This window comes from Engraulis encrasicolus, chromosome 1, assembly GCF_034702125.1.
Source record: "Engraulis encrasicolus isolate BLACKSEA-1 chromosome 1, IST_EnEncr_1.0, whole genome shotgun sequence".
NCBI lineage: Eukaryota > Metazoa > Chordata > Actinopteri > Clupeiformes > Engraulidae > Engraulis > Engraulis encrasicolus.
In genome coordinates, this window is record NC_085857.1 from 31,429,527 (window position 1) to 31,454,526 (window position 25,000).

The following is a 25,000-nucleotide window of genomic DNA, read 5'->3' on the forward strand; positions in this document are numbered from 1 at the left end:
TCACTCTCTCTTATACGGCATTCAAACAGGAACATGGCAGGTGATCCTTGATGACTTGTATGTATAGGCCTACCTTAGTTAGTGAACTCAAGTAAAGCTCCGGTCATCTGATTTTGCTTTCCCATATTGTTCAATATTCTGGATTTCATTTAGCCTATTTGCAGTATTTCCTTTAAGTCCATAAACTATGCATTGCTCACCATTAACGTTTTTTTATTCACCTCTTGTCTTCTGATTTAACTTTGATAAGATTCCTGGACTGTCTTCAATTATTTTCTCTGGATTTATCTCGGCATAATGATACACATGGCAACGTTTTTGAGCAATGTTACCGGGCAAAAATATGAGTGGCTCCTAATTTTCTGATAGAAGGGTTTTTAAAAAGTTGTTTGCCGCTGATCCAAGTTTTCTTGATACAAGTGTTATAATAGAGTCTAGACAGCACCTTATTGTATCATTACCAAGAAACATTGCTCAAAAAGTTGCAATATGTGTCATCACTTTAAAACCTAATTCCACATTCCAAATTCCAGAGTGTAGTAGGCTGTCCCAACTCTATTGATCATTACACTACACTACACTACACTTGACTGACGATCGAAAACGACTCACAGTTATTTACAGAGTATTGGTTACAGTCCCTGATTCCTTTCCCAAAGGCTACTGTCCTTTGATTTTGTTTTTGTAAAGTGCTCCACTATAAATTAGATTTGCCCTGCCTTTTTAGAGTTTTTCCTCAAATTTAGATTAGGAAGACTTCAGCAAGCTTGCAACAACAACAACATGGCCTGGGCTGGAAAGCAATTATTTGTTGTTATCAGTGCCGCTGACAGCTTTTGCTGGGCCCGGGACAAAATAATCTGAAAAGGCCCCCTCCTCAATACCTACAATGTAATGGGGTCCCAATTCTGGGCCCCTCCTTTCTCTGGGCCCCCACCCCACCAACCCCTGTCGGCGTGCCTGGTTGTTGTTGTCTTTTATTGTCTTTTGTTGTTGTCTTTTTATGATAGGTTAGGGACACAATAAATACAGCATGACATACCTTTCGGATCCATTTTTACCAAATGCTACACATCACCAAAACATGCTGACTGACTGACTGGATATTTTTATGAACACATGCTCCTTTTGTTAATACTTAAACAATAGCTTTAGCTTCTTAAAACAGATATTTTAAATCAACGTTTAAGTTGAGGTGCACTTGTTACAATGGTGTTTTTATGCACATTCCATGTTTAAATCGTTTTTTTGGGTTTTTTTGTTTAAATATCCATGTATGTGTAATCAAGGCCTTATTTAGGGTACAAAGGAGTTTGAAAAGTGATAATATTTCTCCAGTTAAATTGAAAAAATGCCTGGAAATGGCAAGGACACTCAGAATAATGAAAAATCATCTGATATTTGGCATTCTTCATTAATATCCGGAATATAAAACACTTGCAATGATCTTAGGTGAATCATGGTAGCTTGTGTGGCACGTTGTCGTTACAAAGCTCACTGGCACTCAAGGCAATTAGACTGCTATCTGAATCATCTGAGTGCACTTTGACTTTTTAGATGCAGTCCAACAGTACACGGGTGAGGCATAAATGCAATTTCGTTGTGTGCAGTGTGCAGTGTTCACTTATGTGCTGTGGAGTGCTGTGTCACAATGACAATGGGAGTTGGAGTTTCCCAATGGGCTTTCACTTTCTTTCAAATGACTTTTTGGGGAGGGGGTTGTATGCTAAAGAGGTCCCAATACTGCTCAAACTGGAACATTTTGTTGCCTTTGTTCTGATATTTCACTGGTATTGCGCCGTATGTGTGAAGCCGTGCATATGTGAGCAACAAATCTGTTAACTTGAAATTCCCCAAATCGGAATCACCTGAGTGAAATTTGATTGTGTCCTGAGGCAGGGCTAGACTGGCCATAGGGCATACAGGGCATTTGCCCGGTGAACTGTTGATGATGTTGGCCTGCCAATCCCCTATATGTAATGGTATCAGTCCTCACGCCGCTACAGCAAACCACTCCAAGTCAGATTTCAATATTGATTTTGGCTGTTGTGGTCAAAATAACTGTTATTAGTTAGATCAGTGGTTCTCAAACTTTTTGTGTGAAGTACCCCCTGAGAAAATATTGAGCTCTCCGAGTACCACCTTGACAACCAACATTAGAATATCGCAGTAAAGGCCTTCCATATTCACTTTTGCCAGTCAGTACAGGACAGGTTCATAATGGCATTCCAAGTACCACCAGAGATGTCTCAAGTACGCGTACCACAGTTTGAGCACCACCGAGTTAGATGACTAAAATGTTGTCAAAGGCGCCGTTGTCTCTCTCAAATGCTTGGCGGACCCATCTTGGCTGGAAATGCCCAGCTTGGTTTTTTGGCCCACTGCAGTCCTGCCCTGAGGCTCATTAGATCATGCTAATGGCTGTAGCTGTGGCTGATGATGTAGCCTAAATGGCTACAGGTGTGGCCAATCCAGCCCTGGTGTCCTAGTCACAGGTGCGACCAATCAACACTTCCTTTATAAGACTCACACAGTAGGCTAGCAGTTGTAGGCCTGTCCTGTCCGTAGGGGTTAGACTTAAACCAACAAAGTCATTCACAGACCACCTGCTGCCTTGGGTCTTCCGTCTGGTGTAGTTTGACGAAAACATTTGGCCTTCAAAATGATATCAGGCCTGCCATTACTGCTTCTCTTGTGTTTGAATTACAGGACTGAAGGTTACCCAGTGGAGTATGTAGGCACGTTGTTAGGGTCAGACGAGTATACCCCAACGGCGGTGGAGTACTCTCGGGATGCTTTCCAGGTCGAGTATTCGGCAACACCAGAGGAGACGCAAGGAGCCCAGCAAAGTAGGCCTATCGCAGCAGACACAGATGACAAACCCGATACGACTTGGGAAGAGCTGCAAGCCATGATCAGCGCGTCGGAGGGCATTGGCGCTGGATGGTCTGAGGTGTCTGTAGATTCCAACTTCAAGACCGCTGCTGCGGAAGGTCCCGCTTTCAAGAGCGCCGCAGAAGGTCCCACTTTCAAGAGCGAAGGTCCAGCTTTGATCGCCTCAGCAGGAGGGGGCACTTTCGGCTCCCTTTCAAATCCAACGCTGCTGAATCTGCCGATGTTCAGCATCGACATGTCCCCCCTCGGCAGTGGCGTCTTCAGGCCGGAGGAAGGCACCAGGCACCTTCCTGAGGCTGTCATTCCGAAGCTTCTGCCCCCCACCCCCACCGACCCGGCGCCGCCCCAGAACGGCAAAGTGGACGCCCTTTGCCACTTGGACCGCATCTACATCCGCATCAGGAAGGATCTTTTCAGCTACCCGGAAAATGCAAGGCAGTACCTGAGGGTTGGGCCGTGCCCGGTCAACCAGGCCAGAGGAGACCATTACTACTTTCTCTACTACCTGAACAACTGCAGCAGAACATTCATGGTAATGCTTTGGCTTTGGCCGCTCTGGGGTGCATTTCTGGAAACCATAGTTGCTAACTACGTCAGCTACTTTGTTGGCAATGCAATTTCCCATTGACGAGTACCCCAAGTTGCTAACTGACTAACAACTACGCTTTCGAGAAATGCACCCCTGTACTGAGCTAATGTGTCCAGTAACTTTTGGACACAACTGTTAAGTCTTCTCCTCACTGCCCTGTTGGTAGCCTAAACCCAAACCTTTTCTGTAAAGGCTTATACATTTATCCCCCCCCTCCCCCCCCCAATAAAGTGCTGCAATAGTTATGTTTTGTGCTAAGTGTCATGGGGCCTATACTACAAAGCTGGTTCAGGTAAATCATCTAATAGAAGAGCCTGGAGTCCTCATTTTCTTAAGAAAAGCTCTTGTACTAGATGATTTACGACTTAACTTAACCTTAACTTATCCTGAACCAGCTTTGTAGTATAGGCCCATGGTGGTTCTTCTCAAACACATGTAGGCCTGTTTGCACGTTGACTCTGTTCATGTGTCAATCATGCACAGGTGGTGGTGGGAGATGTAATGTCCTTGACGGGAGTGAAGTAAGGGTACTTGCTTGTTTTAACTAATCTTGGGCAATATGGGTTTTGTGTCTGCTGTAGGATGGGAACCTCTTCTCCACATATTCCTCCAAGCTGACCTACAATCCGCCCTCCTCCACTGGAGTCGTCCTACGAGACCTGCCCTTCAGCGTTGACGTAAACTGCAAATACTATAAGTAAGTTGTCTGTTTTTAAAATGTATATATTTTAGCCTGATGCTGTGTACATTGTTTGACCTTTGGCGCCTGGAGCGACATGCGCTACACATTCAGGCTCTTGAGATGAGCTTTTTAAAAATAAAAAATGTGGGTACGAGAGCTGAATTAACACATTCTAATGCAAGATGAGGGTCCTAGCTTTTAAATGCCACCGATTTTTCATGTTATGTGCTTCGGAGGCTGAACTATTTAGGTTTTAATAGGCAGAGGGCACCTTTTTGAACTGATGCCATACACTCCTTTTTTACTTGTATCTTCACACTGCTCAGAAGGGTACATGGTTGTTGACCCGGCTTTAGTCACTGGTATACGGGCAAACATGAAGGCAAAAAGAGTGACTTGAAATCAACAATTGCTTGCAGGAATTTCAATGCGTACGCCTACGGCCCCAATCCAGACACTCGCTCTGGCACCCTTTTCACTCGTCTGGCCCAGGCATCCCGAATCACGCTGACTCTACACGATGGTAAGTAGGTCTGCACATGTTTGATATGTGCTGCTCTTCCCTGTACCATAATAACTCGAGTCACTCAAGAGCAGAGCTCTAAACTAACACTGGTCAACCGGCCAAATGCTGTTGACTATGATCTTAGTTTGGCAGGAAAAGATGACTTGCTAGCTACTTTGACCCATCAGCGAGTGTGTGCTTGGCTAGTATGATTAATTTACCATCAATTCTGGCTGGTAGTAAGATGGGCCAATTCAGTGCCATACTCAACAGAACTGTGCTTCGTTTCTCAAATATGAAGTTGTTAGCCAGTTAGCAACTTGGGTAGTTGCCAATGGGAAATTGAATTGCAAACAAAAAAGTAGCTAATGTTTTTTGAGAAATGCACCCCTGATTGGATTGTAAACAGATCAGCCAGGAGCCCATTTCTTGAAGGCATTATTACTAACCACGTTGCAACTTGACTGTAATGCAATCTCTCATGGGCAACTGAGTTGCTAACTTGGTTAGAAACACTCCCCAAATTTCTGCTGCCCTTAACAGGTGGTTTCACTAATTGGCTTCTTTACCTGGTTGAAAGGGCGTGGTTAATCACATCAATTGGTTTGAGCAAATGAAACCGGGACATTCAACATTAGGGCTGTCCTAAACGAACTTTTATTTTTTTTCGAATAGTTGATTAGTCAAACCATTAATTTTTCAAGTACTCTAGCACTTTAATCTTCAAGGAAATTGGGGAAAAAAGAAACCGTTAAAATTAGGTCCCTGAGCTCACAATGAGCTTTAAATCAAGATAGTAGCTTATTTACTGCGAGATATAACGTTCAATTCATATATGCAGTGCAATTTTAGGTTTCAGTAAAGTAATAAAGCATTAGAAAAGTAACTAAAAAAGCACTGAATTAAACAAAACTATTTGTCGACTATGAATTCTTTCTGAAATTTTTTTATAGTCGATTAATCGTCCCAGCCCTTACATCGACATTACATTTACACTTAGCTGGTGCTTTTACCGAAAGCGACTGAATGCAGAGCAATACATTTTGTTTAAATTCCACACTTAATTCTAAGTCCTCCTTGTCATGTCATATTATATCAGGGGTCCCCAAACTAAGGCCCGGGGGCCGGATGCGGCCCGCCAGGCCCCTTTGACTGGCCCTCCACCTCTCTGCACCTCACCATTTGAACTGGCTCAAAGAAGCAATCCTCACAGATAAAAAAAAAAGATAAAATATATTTTTTCAATATTTTATTTTGTTTATCAACAGGCCTTCCTACAGTTTAATTTTCACTAACTTAGTGTGAATCACCAGAAGTTTCTTGTCTTTATAGTTTCTCATCTCATTGTAATATAAACAGGCTAGACCATTTCTATTGTATCACTCCTAAACTGTCAATCACCATATTTTTCTAACCTTTCCTTGCTATTTTTACATGGTTATTGGAAATTAAAAGGAATACCTGTGGTATTTCAAATTGAAAAACATGTGAAGTTCACACTCACTTCTTTTGCAAATCACTTGTAATGATGAACTAATTTGTGCTAGAAATTATGAATGAAGGAACCGAAGGGCAGTAGGTTACTCTTCAGATTTCTCTCTGTTTATTTGCCTACAAACGTTTCGGGCAGAGCCCTTCTTCAGCGTGTAATGGCGATTACTGTGCTAGAAATTATGGCTATAACAGGCAGTGGCCTATTACACAGCCCACATGATTGATCCCGGCCCCTGATCACAGTCAGGAATGATAATGTGCCCCCCAGAGAAAAAGGTTTGGGGACCCCTGTATTATATTATGGCATTACCTTTTTATTTTAGAGTGAATAGTGTGCAGTTAAAAAATACCCTTTTTCTTTATTCCATGGCAGGATGGGATGAGGTTTCTACTGTTGTCATCCTGCCATGGAATAAAGATGCAAAGAAAAAAGGATGGTTTAATTGTGCAGACTCTTGCTCTAAAATAAGGCTGCCTTTTCCTAGGATGTGCACAATCTTTACCCTAAATTCCATTTGATGATGCCATGCTGAAGTGTGTTCTTGTGTGTTTCTTCAAGACCAATGGAATCCCCTGGCGCCTGGTGAGGCCTTCAGCATCGGCAGGCCCATGTTCTTCCAGGTGAAGATGCCCCCAAGGGGTCAAAGTGGTGCCAACTTCCGATCGAAAACAACTGAGTACAGCAATGACCGCGTCTATGTCAACAAGTGTTACATGACCGCCGCCAGTGACCCCAACTCGATGCCCAGATACACCGTGATCAATCAGAATGGGTATGCACGGTCCAAATTGGCATTACAGTTGATTCCATAGGAAATGAAGCTGCCTAGCAGGATGTACACATCACATTCATTAATACACATCGTACTGTGCATCTGGCAACACTGAATCGCATGAATTTACACACCTCCGCATTCATCAGCTTATGAACACATAAACCACATTTGTGCACATCCGCATGCATCAACCACACATTAAAAACTTGCATCTACCTTATAATCCATGAAAAGGGGGGGCATGGTTATTTTTATTTTGGGTTTCTGTGCCAAATGGTTTGAGCTATGGGACACAAATGGGTGGGGAAAGGGAAGTGTATGGGGTTGCCAGAATGGCTAGTTTTCCCCTCAGTTGGGCTGGTAGTAATGATCAGTGGGAAGCAAAACTGCGTTGGGAGGGGTTTGTTTTTGGTCACATAGTTTGTAGAGGTCCAGTGCCTCCAGGTATTTTGAGCTTCAAGTCTTGTCACATCTGGCAACCCTCTCAATTAAACCATTTATCTTATTTCCTGGTGTGCACTCAGGTGTATGGAGGACAGCAAGGCCATTTCCAGCTCCAGGTTTATTCCCTCTCCAGACCAGAGCAGGCTGAGGTTTTCCGTCGGTGCCTTCGTCTTCCGAGATTCTGAAACTCTCCCAAGTGGGCTGAGGGTAAGGGCTCTTCATGCTGAAGGTTTTTTTCTCTTTAGATGAGAACTTTTCTCAAAAGCTTTTGCCTCTTGTCCCTTTATTTAGCATTTTGAAGCCATACATATGATTTTTTTAAAACAAGGTTATAGGTAAAAAAAAATTCAATTGGTCTTAAGATTTCATGCTAGAGTGCATATGCAAACTATGCATTAACTGTTTTTGGTTTCAAAATGCCTTTTTTTCCCCCTTCAGCATCTTACACTTGTAATGTCGTTGTTCCCCACGCAGAGACTGTACATGCACTGTCAGATCGCCCTGGGACCTTCTACTCCCACCCCTAGTGCGAAGTCATGCACCTTCAACAGTAATACACAAATGTAAGTTGCACCCAACCTGATGATGAGTAGAATTTCCAGTCACATTGGTCTACATGCAGTACGTTTCCAATGGTGTTTCCACCAAAAAGGAGAAATATCCACATTAAAAAATATCTGGCTATGTGGAAACGTCTTCTAAGACTTAAACTTCCTGGGTTTGTGCTGGTCTCCTAACATCTTCCTCAATCCCCAAATCCCTCCCTTGTTGTCCTTGGCAGGTGGACTGAGTTGAGTGGTGCCAACCATGTGTGCGCTTGCTGTGCGACTTCCTCCTGTCCCTCTGACGGCTCAGGTGACTCATGCATACATCTGCATTGTTCATAACTAATTGCATGGCCTACTATTTTGTGCAAGAGACATGTACTGTGTGGTAGGCCGCAATTGCCTCTGTCCCTTATGGACTTTTCCACCATTTTCCGCTGGGCACTCACTAATTCGACGCCCTTTCGGTACTTATTGCTTACGTCATACGACCCTAACCCTAAACCTAACCTTAAATTGCTTGTTTGAAATGTTTGATTACCATGTGATGTACCACGTAAGTACCGAGAGGGCGTCAAACTAGTGGGTCCCTTTTCCGCTGACCTGATGGCTGTCCTGCAGGAAGTGCCTTTTTAAAGGGCCACGTTGGACTAACTGGGTGGAGTTTTGACAAAGTGAAGTACTTGCACTGTGTCTGGACCTTAGGGTTTAGGTGTGTTCTCTACCTAGATATTGTGTGTAAAGCCACCAAACGAGTGGTACCACCCTGTACATGCTTAAATAATGGCTGTGGGTTTGTGTGTTTACAAAAGGGAATGGTTAAGGTCTAGCACTTTTCAGTTGTTAAACTTTGTTTAGGAGCATGGACTAGTGTTGCAGAGTTTTACCATTTCCTTTCAGTTATGTGCTACTCTCATACAAAGGCGAAGTGTCACAATTACATATTTGTCAAAATTGAGTTGAAAGTAAAAATGGTCTTAACAGTTTTGTCTTGTGACAAAGCTATATTGTCCAAATGTGTCCCATTTTAGAGACATTGCTTTGTCAAATTTGCCGTAATTAAAATCTCCGACCTAATGACAAGGCTTTGGAGGCATGTTGGTGTAGTTACTGCACTTTGCCTTTGTAGGGAAGTACTGATGTGCTTGCATTTTGACTGTTTCGTCAGGTGCAAACAAGATGGTGACCAGCCTGCTGTGGGATGAGGATGGCAAGGAGGTCATGCCGGAGATGATGGCCAAGGCGGCAGCCGTACCTGACAAGGCAGCCATGCCTGACAAGATGGCTAAGGCAGCCGACGACATCGACGCAGATGACTCTTATGATGAATTTATGAAATACTGGGTCGGAAATTGATGAATATAAAATAAATATATTGCATGGAAAAACTCAAAATGTTTTAATCACTCTTGTGGCTTTTTGTTGTCATGGCTTTCATGATTGACCCTATTCATGGGTTCACTGTGTTTATAAACACGTGAGGAGGGGCAAGACACTGGCAGCCAACCACGTGAGCTATTATTTTTTTGACCAACAGAGGTTGAGTTGTGCGCTGTTGTCGCGCAGCCAGGATAAAACAAAATTAGAACCCATAGTTTTTTTGTTTTTTTTTCTCAAAACCTTGGCTTGTGTTGCAAATACACAAGTTGCCTTCATCTAACGGTCAGCGGTTGCTGGACCCAAGCAACTGGTTTCATTCATTATTGTGAGGGTAGGGGTGTGCTGGATTTAAAGTAAAACCAAAACTTTCCCGCTATAGCCAGAACAAGTTACCGTATGTTGGCCTTCAATTGGTTGTGCCTTGAGTTAATGGAGCCCTTTAAAAATGACTTGTGTTGAAGGCCTTTGACTCTTTTAGGGTCCAACAAGCAAGAGCAATTTTTGCTTTGAACAAAACCCTGAATTCTCTTTTAGTGGTCAACATAAGGGTACCATGTCAGTCATGTACAGTGCCATATTGGGCGGTTACCTGCCCGCTTGGGATGGCAGTCTGCGGGTAAAAATGGGGGAAAAATGGCGATTTGTCGTTCTTTTTCTGTAGTTCTATGCCCATAGAAATCAATGCAATTGGGAGGAATCTAGTGCATGTTGGTGGTTTTTGAGAACTTTTTGGGCTGGATTTGATCAGACATCTGGCAGGAACCTAGATGGCTCCTTTTGAATTTGAGAAATACTCTTGGCGAGTTAATGGGGTCATTTAGGAATCAGTTTTCCACACAATATACAGTGAATCAAAATGTTGGTTTGGTCAGTATACTTGTGTTGAATGCTCTTGAGGGGTTTAGTCAAAACCTTAACACCTTTTCTAAAAAAAATTTTTTTTAAATTCTGGTCAAAATTCCCTGAATGCTGCCTTTGTCTACACACGAATGTGTAAGTCATAATGACGACCCATGTCAGGACAACCGTATCTCACTCATTTCGTGAAGTATTCACGAAAAAAATAGATTAATTTTCGTGGTGCATTCACATTATTTCCCGCCTTTCGTAAAGTCTTCACGAAAATAATAGATTAATTTTCACGCTGCCTATTCACTTGAATTGCCCGACTGTTGCCTAGCGACCCACTAGTTTGATGCCCTTTCGGTAGCCTACCGTCACATGGTAATCAAACATTTCAAACAAGCAATTTAGGGTTAGGTTTAGGGTCAAGGTTAGGGTTAAGGCTAGGGTTAAGGTTAGGGTTAGGTTTAGGGTTAAGTAGGGTTAAGGTTAGGGTTAGGGTTAGGTTTAGGTTTAGGTTTAGGGGACATAAGGCGTAAGTACAGAAAGGGCGTTGAATTAGTGAGTCCCGAGTGTATCAGCAGTGTTCTGTCCCCCTCCCCTCCCCGCCCCTGCAGACGTTTGGATAACCATAGCAGCAGTGGGGCAATTCAAGTGAATAGGCAGGGTGAAAATTAATCTATTATTTTCGTGAAGACTTTACGAAAGGCGGGCAATAACGTGAATGCACCACGAAAATTACTCTATTATTTTCGTGAAGACTTTACGAAAGGCGTGAGAGGGGGCTCGTCAGGAACACGATGCATTGGTTTATGGATTTTTTTTTTTTTTAAACCTGACTGACCCTTTACGGCATCAGTCATAAACAATGTCTCCGCCAAGTCATGTTTACACTGGTTTGCACCCTTATGTAGACCTCTTCCCAAATGAACCTTAGTAAACCTTTTCAGTGTGTGAGCAGCTGGGACAATAGCAATTGCTGGGACAATAGGCTACAATGAGGCTAATGTCAATTTAATGGTTGGATTTATAAATTGATACATGTGTACACATACTTGGAATTCACTTCTGTTTCCTGAGTGTCCAAAAAAAACCCAATCATCAAAATAAAACCAATGTACTCTTAAAGACTATTTACAGTTCAAATCAGTTACTATTCATGACTTAAGGCAATGCACTAAAGTTTGGGTCACATGTTTCTTATTACACGTTAGCTGTCCTTAAATGTGCTTTGTCCTCATTTACAGGCTCTTCAGTGACCCCAAACACAGATACAAAACATGTGAAACAGCCTCAGTGTTTAAATACTGATTTCACGGACACCAATACAGTACAGCCAGAATATTCACATTTCAAACACTTCATGGGGAATCTGACATTTCTGTTTATGTCTTGCTGTGTTTCATCTCTGGCCTCTAGAGGGAGAACAAACCTTGGAAGTGTTTTCAATCTGGCTGCAGCGCCGATTCTGGCCACGGTCCCACACATATGCCCATGCTGCTGTGTGATACTAATACTGACCTTTAAAGGTGCATTGTGTAGGTATAGAGTAGATATAGCAACTATGCTGCTGCTCATTGAAACAGTGATGCCTATTGACAATGTTGATATTTTCATGTTTTCAGTTTACAAAATAATAAACTAATGATTACTAGTATGATCAACGTATAAGTTTTGCAGCTTTTCAGGAAGTTCAAAATGGCATGGAGAAGATCCATCTTTCCATGTGTGAAAAGTCTAACATTCCGAGTCATAATAATGATTGCTTAGATTGCTTAGACCAGTGTTTCTCAACCTTTTTTTAGGCGAGGCACCCTTTCAATTCATGAAACATTTCAAGGCACCCCAAACCAACAAGCCGTAACATGGCATCGCATCCGATACCACAAAAGCTTAGAAAAGTAACACAAAAGTATCACACGACCTATGTTCAAAGTTGCAGCTGACTGGGGCGACCTATATTTACTTTATTGTGCCTAAATGGCAGATGAAAGATTCCACTGACTAGCAGTGACTTATCAATTTAGACAAATATGTATTATATTACATAATTTATTTATCAGCCACGTTTCCGTGGCACCCCTGAGGGGGGCCCACGGCACCCCAGGGTGCCCCGGCACCCCTGTTGAGAAACACTGGGTTAGATGGATGTTTACATGAAAAAGGTAATATTAGTGAATGGGCAGCATGAATTCTGGAAAAAAAGCTACTGAAAATATTACACAGTACACCTTTAAGTAGGCTATTTTACTGTTCACAGCTCTTGTCAGTCTTATGGCGGAGCTGTTAAGGCCCTACATACAAAGGAATTGTGCACAAGGGAATAAAAGCATGACACTTTCAGCATTTGCTCTTAAAGGGGTATGCCACTATTTTGGGGCTTAATACAGTTAAAATCGTTGGCCAAGGTTTATAAAGGTGGTAAAGTGTCTTATTTTTCATGCAAAGTCTTGCTTTAAGACAAGTTAAAAGAGGGAATATGTCGCTAAGCTAGTGAAAGTCAATGGATCCGTGTAGCATAGCATAGCATTTAACTGTATTAAGCCCCAAAATAGTGGCATACCCCTTTAACTGCATTACATAGAGTCAAGGTGCTGCACTGTCACATTTTTATATATATATCTATTTATATCTATATCACATTTAGCTCCTAAAATACCCACATTTTCATTCAATGCATGGAGGTATCCTACTGATGACCTCAGTGAATTCTAGTTGACCACCAAGGTCAAACTGGGAATACCTCAAAATCCTATTGACAACCTCCGGTTGACCTCCAAGGTTCAACTAAGAATACTTCCACATATCTTAAACAAAGAGCAAATGCTGAATGTTTTCTGTTTTTATCATCTATCTTCTGCAAAACCCTAACCAGCTCTATTATTATTATTATTTACATCTTTATCACATTTCGTTTTATGAGCTGGGCTCAACCCTTGACTTTCCGCCTTGGTCCATGTACTCCTTTATCAGCACAGGCATGTTCTTCAGCATCTCCTCAAGGTGCTTCCCCATCTTGGCATAGTGATGCTGCTGTTGATGATAATGACCCTGACCTTGACCCTGACCTTGACTCATCAAGAGGGGCCGTAGCACATTCAGGGGCTCTGACCGACCCCAGTGTGCCGGAAGCCCGACCTCTGGGGGAACCAGAGGGTTGCCGACGAGCGTGTGACCAAGCCACCTGTTCTGGAGGCTCGTCTTGAGGAAGTCCAACGCCTCACGCAGCCTTTCGGCGAAGTGCTCCGAGCCCCAACCCCCCATTGCTGCAGGCTGCTGCTGCTGGTGTGTCTGCAGCAGCAGGTGGAGCAGGACGGTCTTCAGGTGGTGGCTAGAGAGGCCTGAGAGGCCCGACAGCTCCGTCTGTTTCTTGTTCAGGAAGGACAGGGTCTGCAGGCAGCGGAGGTGGCAGGCGTTTTGCGGAAGGCGTTTTCCGAGGTACCTCAGCAGGCTCCTCTCGTAGCGGGCGAACGAGACGGGCCACTGGGCATCCGGCGCACTGTCCGGTTCCTTCTTTGGGCCCAGGCAGGACACCAAACAAACGTCTGTGTCTTTAATCCGCACCACAGGCGTGAGGGTGAAATGGATCGCCTTGCCGGAACGGAAGCGAACCCTCATCACCGACAGAGATTCCCAGCTTTGGAACGACAGCTCCAGCTCATACTTGTGTGACGTCTGCTCCCATGCGTTCCGAACGGCCGACCGGAACCACTTGGCTACGGCGACTCTGGACAGGTAAGGGGTGTCGTCGCAGCAAAGTGGCCCGTTGATGGCGTCGACTGCGACTGCTTCCTTTTCATCCTCCCTCTGGTCGTTTGTGTGGAGCAGACACATTATGTCGTTGTCGCTACCAGTCTGACTGCACGGACATCCGTTTGTCACACTTCCCCGTCCCCCTTTCAGCACCCTCACTCTCCTGTAGTAGCCATTAAGAAGGTCAAGGTCAATGGAGGATGCTCCCTTCCTGCCACCTTTCTTCCGCTTTTCCGTCGACAGAGGCTCCACCTGAAAGCTGTACGGCCTGCGAGGGGTCAAGGTCACCCAGAGGTCACAGGTCAAGGGCCTTCCGGCCGCCCAGGACTCGTAAAGGCTGCCCACCTCCACAAAGTCCTCCACTTCCAGGTCTCCTTCCTCTGCCCCCGTACCGCCGCCGGACGTTTCCCTCATGACTGCGAGCAGGTCGTCCGCGAACCCTTCGACGAACTCCTGCACCCTCTGGCTCTCGTTGGGCGGGACACGGACGTAGCGTTCATAGAAGCCAGTGAGAGTGGCCTGATCTGGGACATGGATCTTGGCTGGGATGGGGATGGGGTTTGTGACCTTGGGGTCACAGAGGAGAAGGGCATGTTGTTGTTTTGAGGGAGCTTCTCTGGCCACTTCCTGATCCCGTGAAGCGCGAGGACGTAGATATCCGACAATGAGGCAGATAATAGAGATGACAGAGTAGGCATTGTAGAGATACCACATGTAATCACTACCTGAGGGTGTTTGCTGTTTTGACTTGATGCTTGGTCGTGTCATATGTTTCTGCTTTCCACTGTCATCATTAACTACCACGTTCTCCTGTGTCTCTACATCATGAGAATGTTCATGTTCATGTTCTGCGTTGACCTTGAACTCTTTGCCACCATGGTGAAATGGTTGCTCATTGCCCTCTACTGCTGGTGCCTCCACATTGTCAAAAAGTTCATTCACCTCAGGATGCAAGTCATTGTGAGGTGGTTGCTCTTTCACTACATAGTCAGGGGGTATAGTTTTGACCGTGTTGTCATATTCCTCCTCTGCAATTGCTGCCGTTGACACCTCAGCTGTTACAGGGCCCTGATGGTCTGATGAAGTCACTTCCTCCTGAGGTGGGAGCTGATCACTGAGACCATCTAGTGGGTCCCCCTCTTCTTCATGCTGTTGAGCTCTTTGGGAAACGTTCTGGTCTTCTGGCTTACTAGACTGTTCAGTCATTTCCTCCTCCTTTTCCTCCTCTTCTTCCTTACCAAGACTCACTGATGACCCATCCTCTTCCTCACTCAGACTTTCTAATGTATCCTCCTCTTCCTCAAGTGGTGAAGCTTCCTGCGAAAAGTCGTGGTCTTCAGGCTTACTAGACTGATGGTCACCCTCCTCCACCTCCTCCTCAATGACACCCACTGCTGGCTCCTCCTCCTTCAGCTGAAGAGTGTCTTCCCCTTGGGAAACGTCCTGGGCTGCAGGCTCAGACTGCTCTTCTTTGAGCTGGAGAGTATCTTCCCCTTGTGAAATGTCCTGGTCTGCAGACTCCAACTCTCTGTTCGTCTCTTCCTCAGTCTCTTTCCCCTCCTCAGGTTCTGCTGAAAAGCTTGCTGTATCCACTGTGTGCTGCATGTCATGCCCAGACTGATCTGTAATGTTCAGTTCCATGTTCGGATCCAATGGTTGGGGGAAATCATCGGTTTTCTGGTCCTGATGATGCACCAGCTCGTGCTCGAGCCTATCTCGCTCCCTCTGCAGCACCCCTTCGCGTTCCTGCATTCCCATTGTGAGGTCATCACTGTGTTCCAGAATGTCCGTGTGCTCCTTAGGGAGGAGCAGGCCTGCCACCAACACAAACACGCGCAGAAGACCGTCCGGCATCCCTCTACAATTTCCTGCAAAGGAGAAGGACAGGGTTTTAGGAGAATGGCTTACAGCTCACAGTGCATATTGCATACCATTCACACACTGCTACGTTGCTTTTTAGCACTACAGGGTACCTGTTGTAGTTTAGTCAGTGAAGATACAGACGACTACATTAAAGTGCTATTCTGACAATGGTAAGCATTCCTACCTCACACATTAGAGTCAAACTCAAATTTATCCTGGGCCAAAACACACGATCTGGGATAAAGTTGTATGCCACATTTAATATATTTTTTTAAATGCTGTGAAATTTTGCTTGTACACACATGACAGGCAGAAAACAGAAATACTCATTCCCATCACATACATGTACTAGTCAGTGTAGTAGAAGTGTCTGTTGCACTAGCATGGGCCCACTCGTAGTTCTTGTGATGCACAAAATTTTGCTTTTAAGTCATATTTTCTATATTGTAATGGTGTATGTGGTCCAACTACTGAAATGATGTTGCGGGCCACCTCAAATGACTTTGTGTGCCGCGTTTGGCCCCCTTGAGTTATACACCTGAGCGTTAGACCTTCTCCTACATTGTTAACCATCCAATCAATCAAGGACCATCTCCCTAAATTCTGTCCCCATAAAAGACTCCATGTGAAGAGTTCAGATGCAAACCCCCTAACTCCATTTCTGAAGACCTGCACTTCTATATTTTTAGAGCACCCCATTGTTGGTTTGGTTTACATTCATGTACTTGATAATACATATAAATAGTTATATTACATAAATAACATAAAAAATATGCAATTTTGATAGCTTTGTATTAAATAAAAATGAATTAAGATTATTTTCTGAAAAGGCACTTAGGGGCTTTTGCATCTGAACTCTTCATGTACAGTAAGGCAAGGTACCCACCAACCTCCACTGTGATTCTGATAACGGAAAGCACAGCTGCAATCTATTTACTATAACTACTGTACAGAGAAGGTGTCCCAAAAATGTACACCCATTTTAAATGATTATACAGTACAGTAGGTGTTATTTAAATGCCATGTAACTGTCAAAGGCATCAAAATACATTTTTTGTGACCTCCTATTCTTTTTGGGGTTTTTTGTATGGCTTTAGTGATAGTGAAAGTCTGACATGAAATGAGAGGGAGAAAGGGATGGGGCAGGGCTGGGAAGTAACCCAGGCCAACTCGAACATGGGTCCCCATGCGCATGCAAGCCCAAATGTGACCGCTTAGCACACTGCACCTCAGCGCATATACACTCACTTTACAGTGATCTAAAGTGTGTGTGCACCCTGTATACTGGCTTATAATAACAGCATTTGAGAAATATTCACGTGGCAATGCACACAAAGGGCAAGCACATTTTAAACATTTATGCTATTGATACTGATTAGAGAAATGCTAGAAAATGTGGCACATTTACCTACTAAAGGTACACATAGACGTGTAAAATTGTGATAGACTACTGATAGAGCTCGGTACTCCTTCTCGGTACCTATTCACGTTTTCAATCATCGTAGGAAGCACTGTTTAGACACCAAGCGTCTTTCTTGAGCTTACCTCTATGTCAAAACTCAACAGCCGTGGTATGCAACAAAATGTCTATCTGCAGCATCTATTCTACCAATTATGCATTTGAATTTTAACCTCGTTCACCCGGTTAAACGTCACATGAGGATAATGGCCGACACCTACAACACAGACACAATCAGGGTTCTAAATGAGCACCAGCCAACCGGCCAAAGGCTGGTGAAATTTCTGTTTGGCTGGTAGAAAAGACCAACTTTACAAGCCACTTTGACCCATTAGTAAGTGCGTGTTTGTCCTGTAAGATTATCATCTACTAGCCATTTTGGCTGATGGTGAAAAAAGTTAATTTAGCACCCTGGACACAATAGCACAAAACGTTCTCCGTATCAAATTGCATTTCATTCATTTCACTTCAGTTCCTGGTTGAACTGATGCAACTTCCACAACCATAAAAAAACTGCTCAAAAGCATGTCCAAAACTCTAACATGCTACTTACCTACTATACAGTTTCAGCACCAGACTTCAGCAAGAGGACATATTATTCCAAAACAGTCAGGTACGCAAAAGACAGAGAAAGTTCAAAATAGACAGAACGACTGTTAGTTAATCACACACACACACACACAAACTGTCCACCTCTTTCTTCCTGTAAAGGATGCAGGTTGTCTCTTTTTAAGCTTGCCGTGACAACACACTTCCTGTGTCAGAATAGCGCGCTTCTTTTTTTTTTCTTTCTCTTTTTTTTCTCCGTCTTCTCAGCCCCAGAGGAAGCCACACTGTCTCTTTGTGTCACTCAGTGCTTGCAGTACGGGTGTAACTTTTTTGTGTGTGTGCGCGTGAGAGGGTTTTTTTTTAAACCCATAGTTGTGGTGGTGGTCAAGATGTGCTGCACTTTGTGTCAAGATGAGCTACCAGTAGGCTGTTGGGAGGCTTATGGTGAGGTCAAGGGGGCGTTGGCAGGCTTATGATGAGGTCAAGGGGGTGTTGGCAGGCTTATGATGGGGTCAAGGGGCGTTAGCAGGCCTATGGTGAGGTCAAGGGGGCATTGGTTAAAAAAAAACTGACCTAGACGCAAACCCTAACACTAACCCCTAACTAACTATATTGTCTTGTTGTACTGGCTTGGTAGCCCAGCTCGATGGGTATACAGTAGCTCATATCGACAGGACGCCATGGTTACTATGGCTGCAGCCAAACGCGGCTAGAGAATGAAATGACACATACATGAAGCGACACTGTGAAGTGGTGCAACTGATTTGTTTCTCCTTCATCGGGCAGTCAGTCAATTTGGTTTTCGTTATAGTGCATAAATTCAGGCATTCATCTGTATGATTAGCAACCAAGTAAATGGTAGATATGGAGCTTTGAGAACAGGGGCCTATACTAACTACACAGCTGGTTCAGGAGTAAACCAGGTTAAGTTAAGAGGTAAATCACCTAATAGAAGAGCCTGGAGTCCTTATTGGGGGCTCTCGAAGTCCACAGAGGCTCTTCTATTAGGTGATTTACCTCTTAACTTAACCTGGCTTACTCCTGAACCAGCTTTGTAGCATAGGCCCCAAATGGGAGCTTGCCAGTACAAAGTATAATGTGTGGTTTTGCTATTGTTGAATCTCTTGTGATGGTAACTGGGTTTTTTTTGTGGTGCGCAATATGACTCTCTCTCTCTCTCTCTCTCTCTCTCTCTCTCTCTCTCTCTCTCTCTCTCTCTCTCTCTCTCTCTCTCTCTCTCTCTGTCACTCTCAAAGAGACATTTACACACACACACACACACACACACACACACACACACACACACACACACACACACACACACACACAGGGAAGCTGACAAGGGGGACAAAGGGGTCACTTGTCTCAGGCCCAGGGAGAGAGGGGGCCCAGAATTGGGTTTTCATTACATTCAGATGAATTTGCCCTGGGCCCAGCAAAAGCTGCCAGCGGCCCTGCACACACACACACACACACACACACACACACACACACACACACACACACACACACACTCACACTCACACACACACACACACACACACACACACACACACACACACACACACACACACACACACACACACACACACACACACACACACAGGCAGGCAGGTGCACAGTCTTTCATGCTGCACTGTCAAACAATTCACTGGTCAGTCCACCAGGCAAGTGTTTTATTCATTGGCTTTGTTTGATCTCTCTCTCTCTCACACACACACACACACACACACACACACACACACACACACACACACACACACACACACACACACACACACACACACACACACACACACACACACACACACACACACACACACACACACACACACACAAACTGTAACAACAGTAATACTCTCTCTCTCTCTCTCTCACACACACACACACACACACACACACACACACACACACACACACACACACACACACACACACACACACACACACACACACACACACACACACACACACACACACACACACACACACACACACACTGTAACAACAATAGAGTCAGATTAGTTTTTGCCCGTTCGTGATGCTCTTCCTAATGACTTTATTTGGATTCAGATTCCTTCAAGCTTTTCGGCGTGCTTGCGGCAGCAGGTGCTTTAAATATTTCATTTGAATGTGGCAAGGGAGCGAGTTTGCATGAATTCAGCGACTTCGTTCATGCTGTAGCTATGGTTACAGCTTGTAAATATGGGGTTCTTTTATTCCTCTGTAAATAAACGGGGAAGACATCAAAAGTGTAATCTTTTTTCCGCATTAAGGTATCAAACAAAAGTGTGAGGATTAAATATGTGTAATATATATCATTATGTTCTTCTTAATAGAGAAAACGAAAAGAGCAATTGAAACAATCACGCTGTGTGTGTGTGTGTGTGTGTGTGTGTGTGTGTGTGTGTGTGTGTGTGTGTGTGTGTGTGTGTGTGTGTGTGTGTGTGTGTGTGTGTGTGTGTGTGTGTTTGTGTGTGTCTGTGTGTGTGTGTGTGTGTGTGTGTGTGTGTGTGTGTGTGTGTGTGTGTGTGTGTGTGTGTGTGTTTGGACAGGGAGGGGCAAGGTAGTCTCTCTTTTGAAAAAAAAAGAAACTCAGACGCTGACAATGCTGACTCATTTGCAAACTCTCTGACTCTCACAGGCTAGTTGACGCAAACTGTCACTCCTAACTTGCCGTCATTCCTAACTTGCAGCAATCATCACCAGCAGCCTAAAAACATCACCCAATATCTGCAGCAGAAAGTAATATACTACAGTAAGTTACTCTAAATGTATATATATATATATATTAATGTATTGGATAGATCATGTGTGAAAGGTTTTTTTTCATAAGATCAAAAAAGTCTTTGTTAATATAGGGCTTGTCTGCTTTGATGAAGTCATGCTTCGACTTTCGATGCCTGCTCCAAAAATGTTGAACTCGAATTTTGAACAAATTTGTTTGCCTTGATTTGTTTATTTCTTTATTTATTTTTAAGTGTATTTTTATGGGCTTTTATTTCTTGATAGGACAGTATAGAGATGACAGAGTGGAGAGAGATGGGGTAGGGTTGGGAAATGACCCAGCCAGGCCGGACTCGAACCTGGGTGCAAATGATCTTTTTTGGGCGCTTTTTCTGAGGAAATTATCGTACAAGACCCAAATTGTTGTTTCCAGGCATATAAATGAACGGAATGACAACGCTGAAATTATCGTACATCACATTTTTTTATCGTACAGAGGACAAAATGGGCAAAATTATGGTACAAATACGATAATTATCATACCTGTACATCTGCAACACTAATCCTGGGAGCCCCTGGGCATGCAAGCCCATATGTCGGGGGCTTAGCGCCACAGCAGCCCATCTGTTTATATTTGAGAAATAAAACAAAACAAGAAAAACGCATTTGTTTCCTGACAGATACGGTATATCTGGATTTGCGCCATAGGCATGCACAGATAGGGATGAGGTAGTGCTAAAGCACCTGCCCCTTTGCCCTATTGATAAAAATGTGTTTATTATTATTATTATATATAATAATATTTATTATTATTTTAAGTGTTTTGTCACAATGTACTGTGGGCCATGTTGACATTATCATCTACACATGCTTGACGACAAAAGTGTGCGACAATGTCCCGATAGCCTCTATAGCAGGGCTATTCAATTATTACTTCACGTGGGCCACATTTCGAAACCAAGAACTTAAGTCGGGCCGCACATTTTCAGACATCACCGACACGGTATTGACACTTCAAATCAGTTGTCTACAAATAAATTTAAAATTTGACCTCTAACCTAAAACCTAACCACACTTAATGTGATGTAAAAGACAAGCAGGAGATTCACCAGAAAAGCAGGTGTTATACTGCAGTATCAAAACTGAAAAGTATACTGCCACAGTTTGGGGCCACGCCTGGGCCTCATGTGGACTGCATCTGGGCCGCATGTGGCCCTCAGGCCGCCAATTGAATAGCCCTGCTCTATAGCCTTAGTGAGGCAGCTGGAAGTTGCACATGCCCTTCCCAGCCTCGAGCACCTGCCCCCCAAAATGTTTGTGCACGCCACTGATTTGTGCATTTCATAAGCTCAAAGATCAAGTGATGATGAAAAAAAAGGTTCAAAAGACTGAGAGTTTGTCTGCTTTGACTTATTTAACTTTTGAGGCCTGCTTGAAAATGCTGACTCATATATTATGTAATTGTGTATGGGGAAAACACATTGCCCTGCAGAAGCTTGTGGTCATGCATCAAAAACACCTGACACGGACTGGAACTTTTTTCATTTGATCAGAAAGTCAATGTACAGCACTTACTCTGCACTATGCAGTATAGACTTAGTAAGATTTAATGATCCTATAACTGAGTCTGTAACTGTCTTTTCCCAGGCGGTAACTGACTCTGAAAGGACAGAAACTAGATCAAGATATAATTTGTCTTGATCTTATGCTCTCATCAACACCGAATTTGTATCCATTGACTCTGCCTCTTTCTCTCTGCCTTTCGTATTAGTCAACATGAATGTGATTTTCTACATGAGGAAGGAGCTGGAGCTCAGGTGCAGCTTAAACTTTGCCAAGCGTTTCAATGTTCTTCTTCAGAGTTGGGCTGTGTGTACTTCTCATTCATCCCAATCATTGTTGTGTCAAAAAGGCTACTATTGCATGGGACAGAGGAAGACCTGTAACACCATACAGCTTAACCACTCTAGGAAGCATACTCCCATGGAAAAGTATTTTACCATCCCCTCTATCCCACATTTCAGTTCCAGATTGCACTAGGACTGTAAAAGAGAACCCTATAATGTCACCAGGGCCTAAATAGATAAATAGGCCTATGTGAATGAATGAATGAAGGAATGAATGAATGAATGAAGGAATGAATGAAGGAATGAATGAATGAATGAATGAATGAATGAATGAATGAATGAATGAAAAAGTAAATTATGGAAAATGATTATAAAAGAAAATAATACCTGACGCCCACCCCTCTTTGAGAAACACTGCTCTAGGGAAACCCTACAGAACCACTAGGCCTGTGCAAGACACTACCAACCCGCCTTCGAGATGGACAAGTTCCACGTTGTTCCAGTTCCCTGCAGTCCAATCAGGAGTCCATATAACTAACAGTACTTTCTCTCATTTCAGGTAACTCTCCGCCTGTGAAACATAACCCAACCAATCAGCGTTCGAGATGGACAAGTTCAGCATGATCTTCCAGTTCCTGCTGCTTGTTGTGCAGCACAACCAGGGTTCACATAGCTAACAATACTTTCTCTCCCCCTCTTCTCCTCTACAGGTCAAGACCTCCGCAGAACACGACACACCCGCTACGGAAATCAATATTCTTGTCTACCTCAACCACTCTCACTCTCTCTCATTCCAGGTAACTCTCCGCCTGTAAAACATAACCCAACCAATTAGCCTTCAAGATGGGCATATTCACATTTGTGTCAACTGCTGGCATTCTGTGATGAAAAACATTCTCACAGCAACCTTAGATTTTGATGCAGGCATGCCACGGGCACCGCGCAAACTACGTAGTCCTACATTGTGCCCCTTTAACACAACTCTGCTCATTCCAGGTCGTAATAACTCTAAGCCTGTAAAACAAAAAACCCAACCAATCAGCCTTCGAGATGGACAAATTCCGCATGATGTTCCAGTCCCTGCTGTCCAATCAGGAGTCCATATAGTTAACAGTACTTCCTCTCCCCCTCTCTTCTCCTCTATAGGTCAAGAACTCCCCAGAACACAACACAATGTCTGTATCTCGAAGTCAAGGATCCTGGCCTTGCTAGGACGTGAAACGCCCAGTGATTGGATACTCCGCGGAGTTCACCAAAGAGTATCCAATCACTGGGCGTTTTACGTCCTAGCAAGACCAGGATCCTTGACTTTTAAATACAGCCACTCACTAGAGAAATCGTTGTTCTTGTCGACCTTGACCACTCTCACTCTCTCTCATTCCAGGTAACTCTCCGCCTGTAAAACAAAAAACCCAACCAATCAGCCTTCAGGATGGACAAGTTTCGCATGTCCAACCAGGGTCCATATAGCTAACAGAACTCCCCCCCCCACCCTCTCTTCTACTCCATAGGTCAAGAACTCTGCAGAACACGACACAACCACTAGAGAAACCAGTGTTCTTGTCGGCCTCTCTCACTCCGCCTGTAAAACAAAAGACCCAACCAATCAGCCGTCAAGATGGACAAGTTCCGTATGATGTTCCAGTTCCTGCAGTCCAATCAGGAGTCCTTCATGAACGGCATCTGTGGCATCATGGCCCTGGCCGCCGCCCAGCTGTACTCCGCCTTCGAGTTCACCTGCCCCTGCATGCCAGAGTACAACTACGCCTACGGGGTCGGGGTCATGGTGGTGCCCCCCATCTGGTTCGTAGAAGATTTTTTTTTTAATTTCAGACTGTTAGGCTGTGCTCTGTAGCCCCTTAACACACACTGTTTCACCAACTGTAATCGTCACCAAAAAAATGCTATCATAGTAGTACACCACTATGACAGTGCACAGGCCCTTAAGTGATACACTATGACTTGGGCATTGCCATTCTGGTAACAGCTAATTCACAACAGGGGCCATGTCTTACTGGCTTAGCCTCTTTGTGCAGATGGGTTCATCGGCGGGCCTAGTATTCACTATTTGCTGAAAATACTCAACTACATCATAGCTTTGCATTACTGAGAGCCAGATTAAGACATGGCGATAACAATTTTGGTGACAGTAAGGTTATAACATAGGCTGAGTCTGCGCAAAGGAGTTAACATACTGGATTAGAAGTGCAAGTCCTATATCAAAATCATAACTTGAGTAGAAGCAGTGTTGCCAGATGTGTCTGATCAAATCCCGTCCAAAAGGTGCTCAAAAAACGTCTGGAGACGCTAAATTCCACACAATTTCAACAAATTGCATTGGTTTCTATGGGCCTAAAACAATCAATCAGTCAATTTTTCCCACTTTTACCCGCAGACGGCTATCCCAAGCCGCCCAATTGGGCGGGTAACCACCCAATCTGGCAACACTGAGTAGAAGTTGAAGTTGTTTCTCCACCACAACTAGGTTCTTCATGCTGGGCTTCGTGCTCAACAACAACGTCTCCATGCTGGCTGAGGAGTGGCGCCGCCCGCTGGGCAAGAGGGGCAAGGACCCCACGGTGCTGCGCTACATGTTCACCTCCATCTCGCAGCGCTCGCTCATCGCCCCCATAGTCTGGATCTCGGTCA

General features: G+C 44.1%; 3 protein-coding genes across 3 annotated transcripts in view; 2 read left to right on the forward strand and 1 right to left on the reverse strand.

Annotated features, from left to right (window-relative positions):
* Positions 1-2,549: 2,549 nt before the first annotated feature.
* On the forward strand, positions 2,550-9,325 carry zp3c (zona pellucida glycoprotein 3c). Its single transcript, XM_063200068.1, has 8 exons — positions 2,550-3,427; positions 4,066-4,181; positions 4,586-4,689; positions 6,725-6,938; positions 7,466-7,592; positions 7,860-7,948; positions 8,167-8,240; positions 9,099-9,325. Exons 1-8 carry the CDS (start codon positions 2,663-2,665, stop codon positions 9,284-9,286), a joined length of 1,677 nt encoding a protein of 558 aa, XP_063056138.1. The 5' UTR covers positions 2,550-2,662; the 3' UTR covers positions 9,287-9,325.
* Positions 9,326-12,724: 3,399 nt separating this feature from the next.
* Positions 12,725-17,909, reverse strand: LOC134461147 (inositol 1,4,5-trisphosphate receptor-interacting protein). Its single transcript, XM_063213942.1, has 2 exons — positions 17,782-17,909; positions 12,725-15,774 (listed from the first exon to the last, which is right to left on the reverse strand). Exon 2 carries the CDS (start codon positions 15,758-15,760, stop codon positions 13,070-13,072), a length of 2,691 nt encoding a protein of 896 aa, XP_063070012.1. The 5' UTR covers positions 15,761-15,774; positions 17,782-17,909; the 3' UTR covers positions 12,725-13,069.
* Positions 17,910-23,969: 6,060 nt separating this feature from the next.
* LOC134456966 (calcium homeostasis modulator protein 1) overlaps positions 23,970-25,000 on the forward strand; it is a 6,955-nt gene continuing 5,924 nt past the window's right edge. The window contains exons 1-2 of the mRNA XM_063208653.1: positions 23,970-24,154; positions 24,837-25,000. The exon at positions 24,837-25,000 is cut by the window's right edge and continues 212 nt beyond it. Of these exons, the coding sequence (XP_063064723.1) occupies positions 23,970-24,154; positions 24,837-25,000 (349 nt within the window). The remainder of the gene's footprint in view (positions 24,155-24,836) is intronic.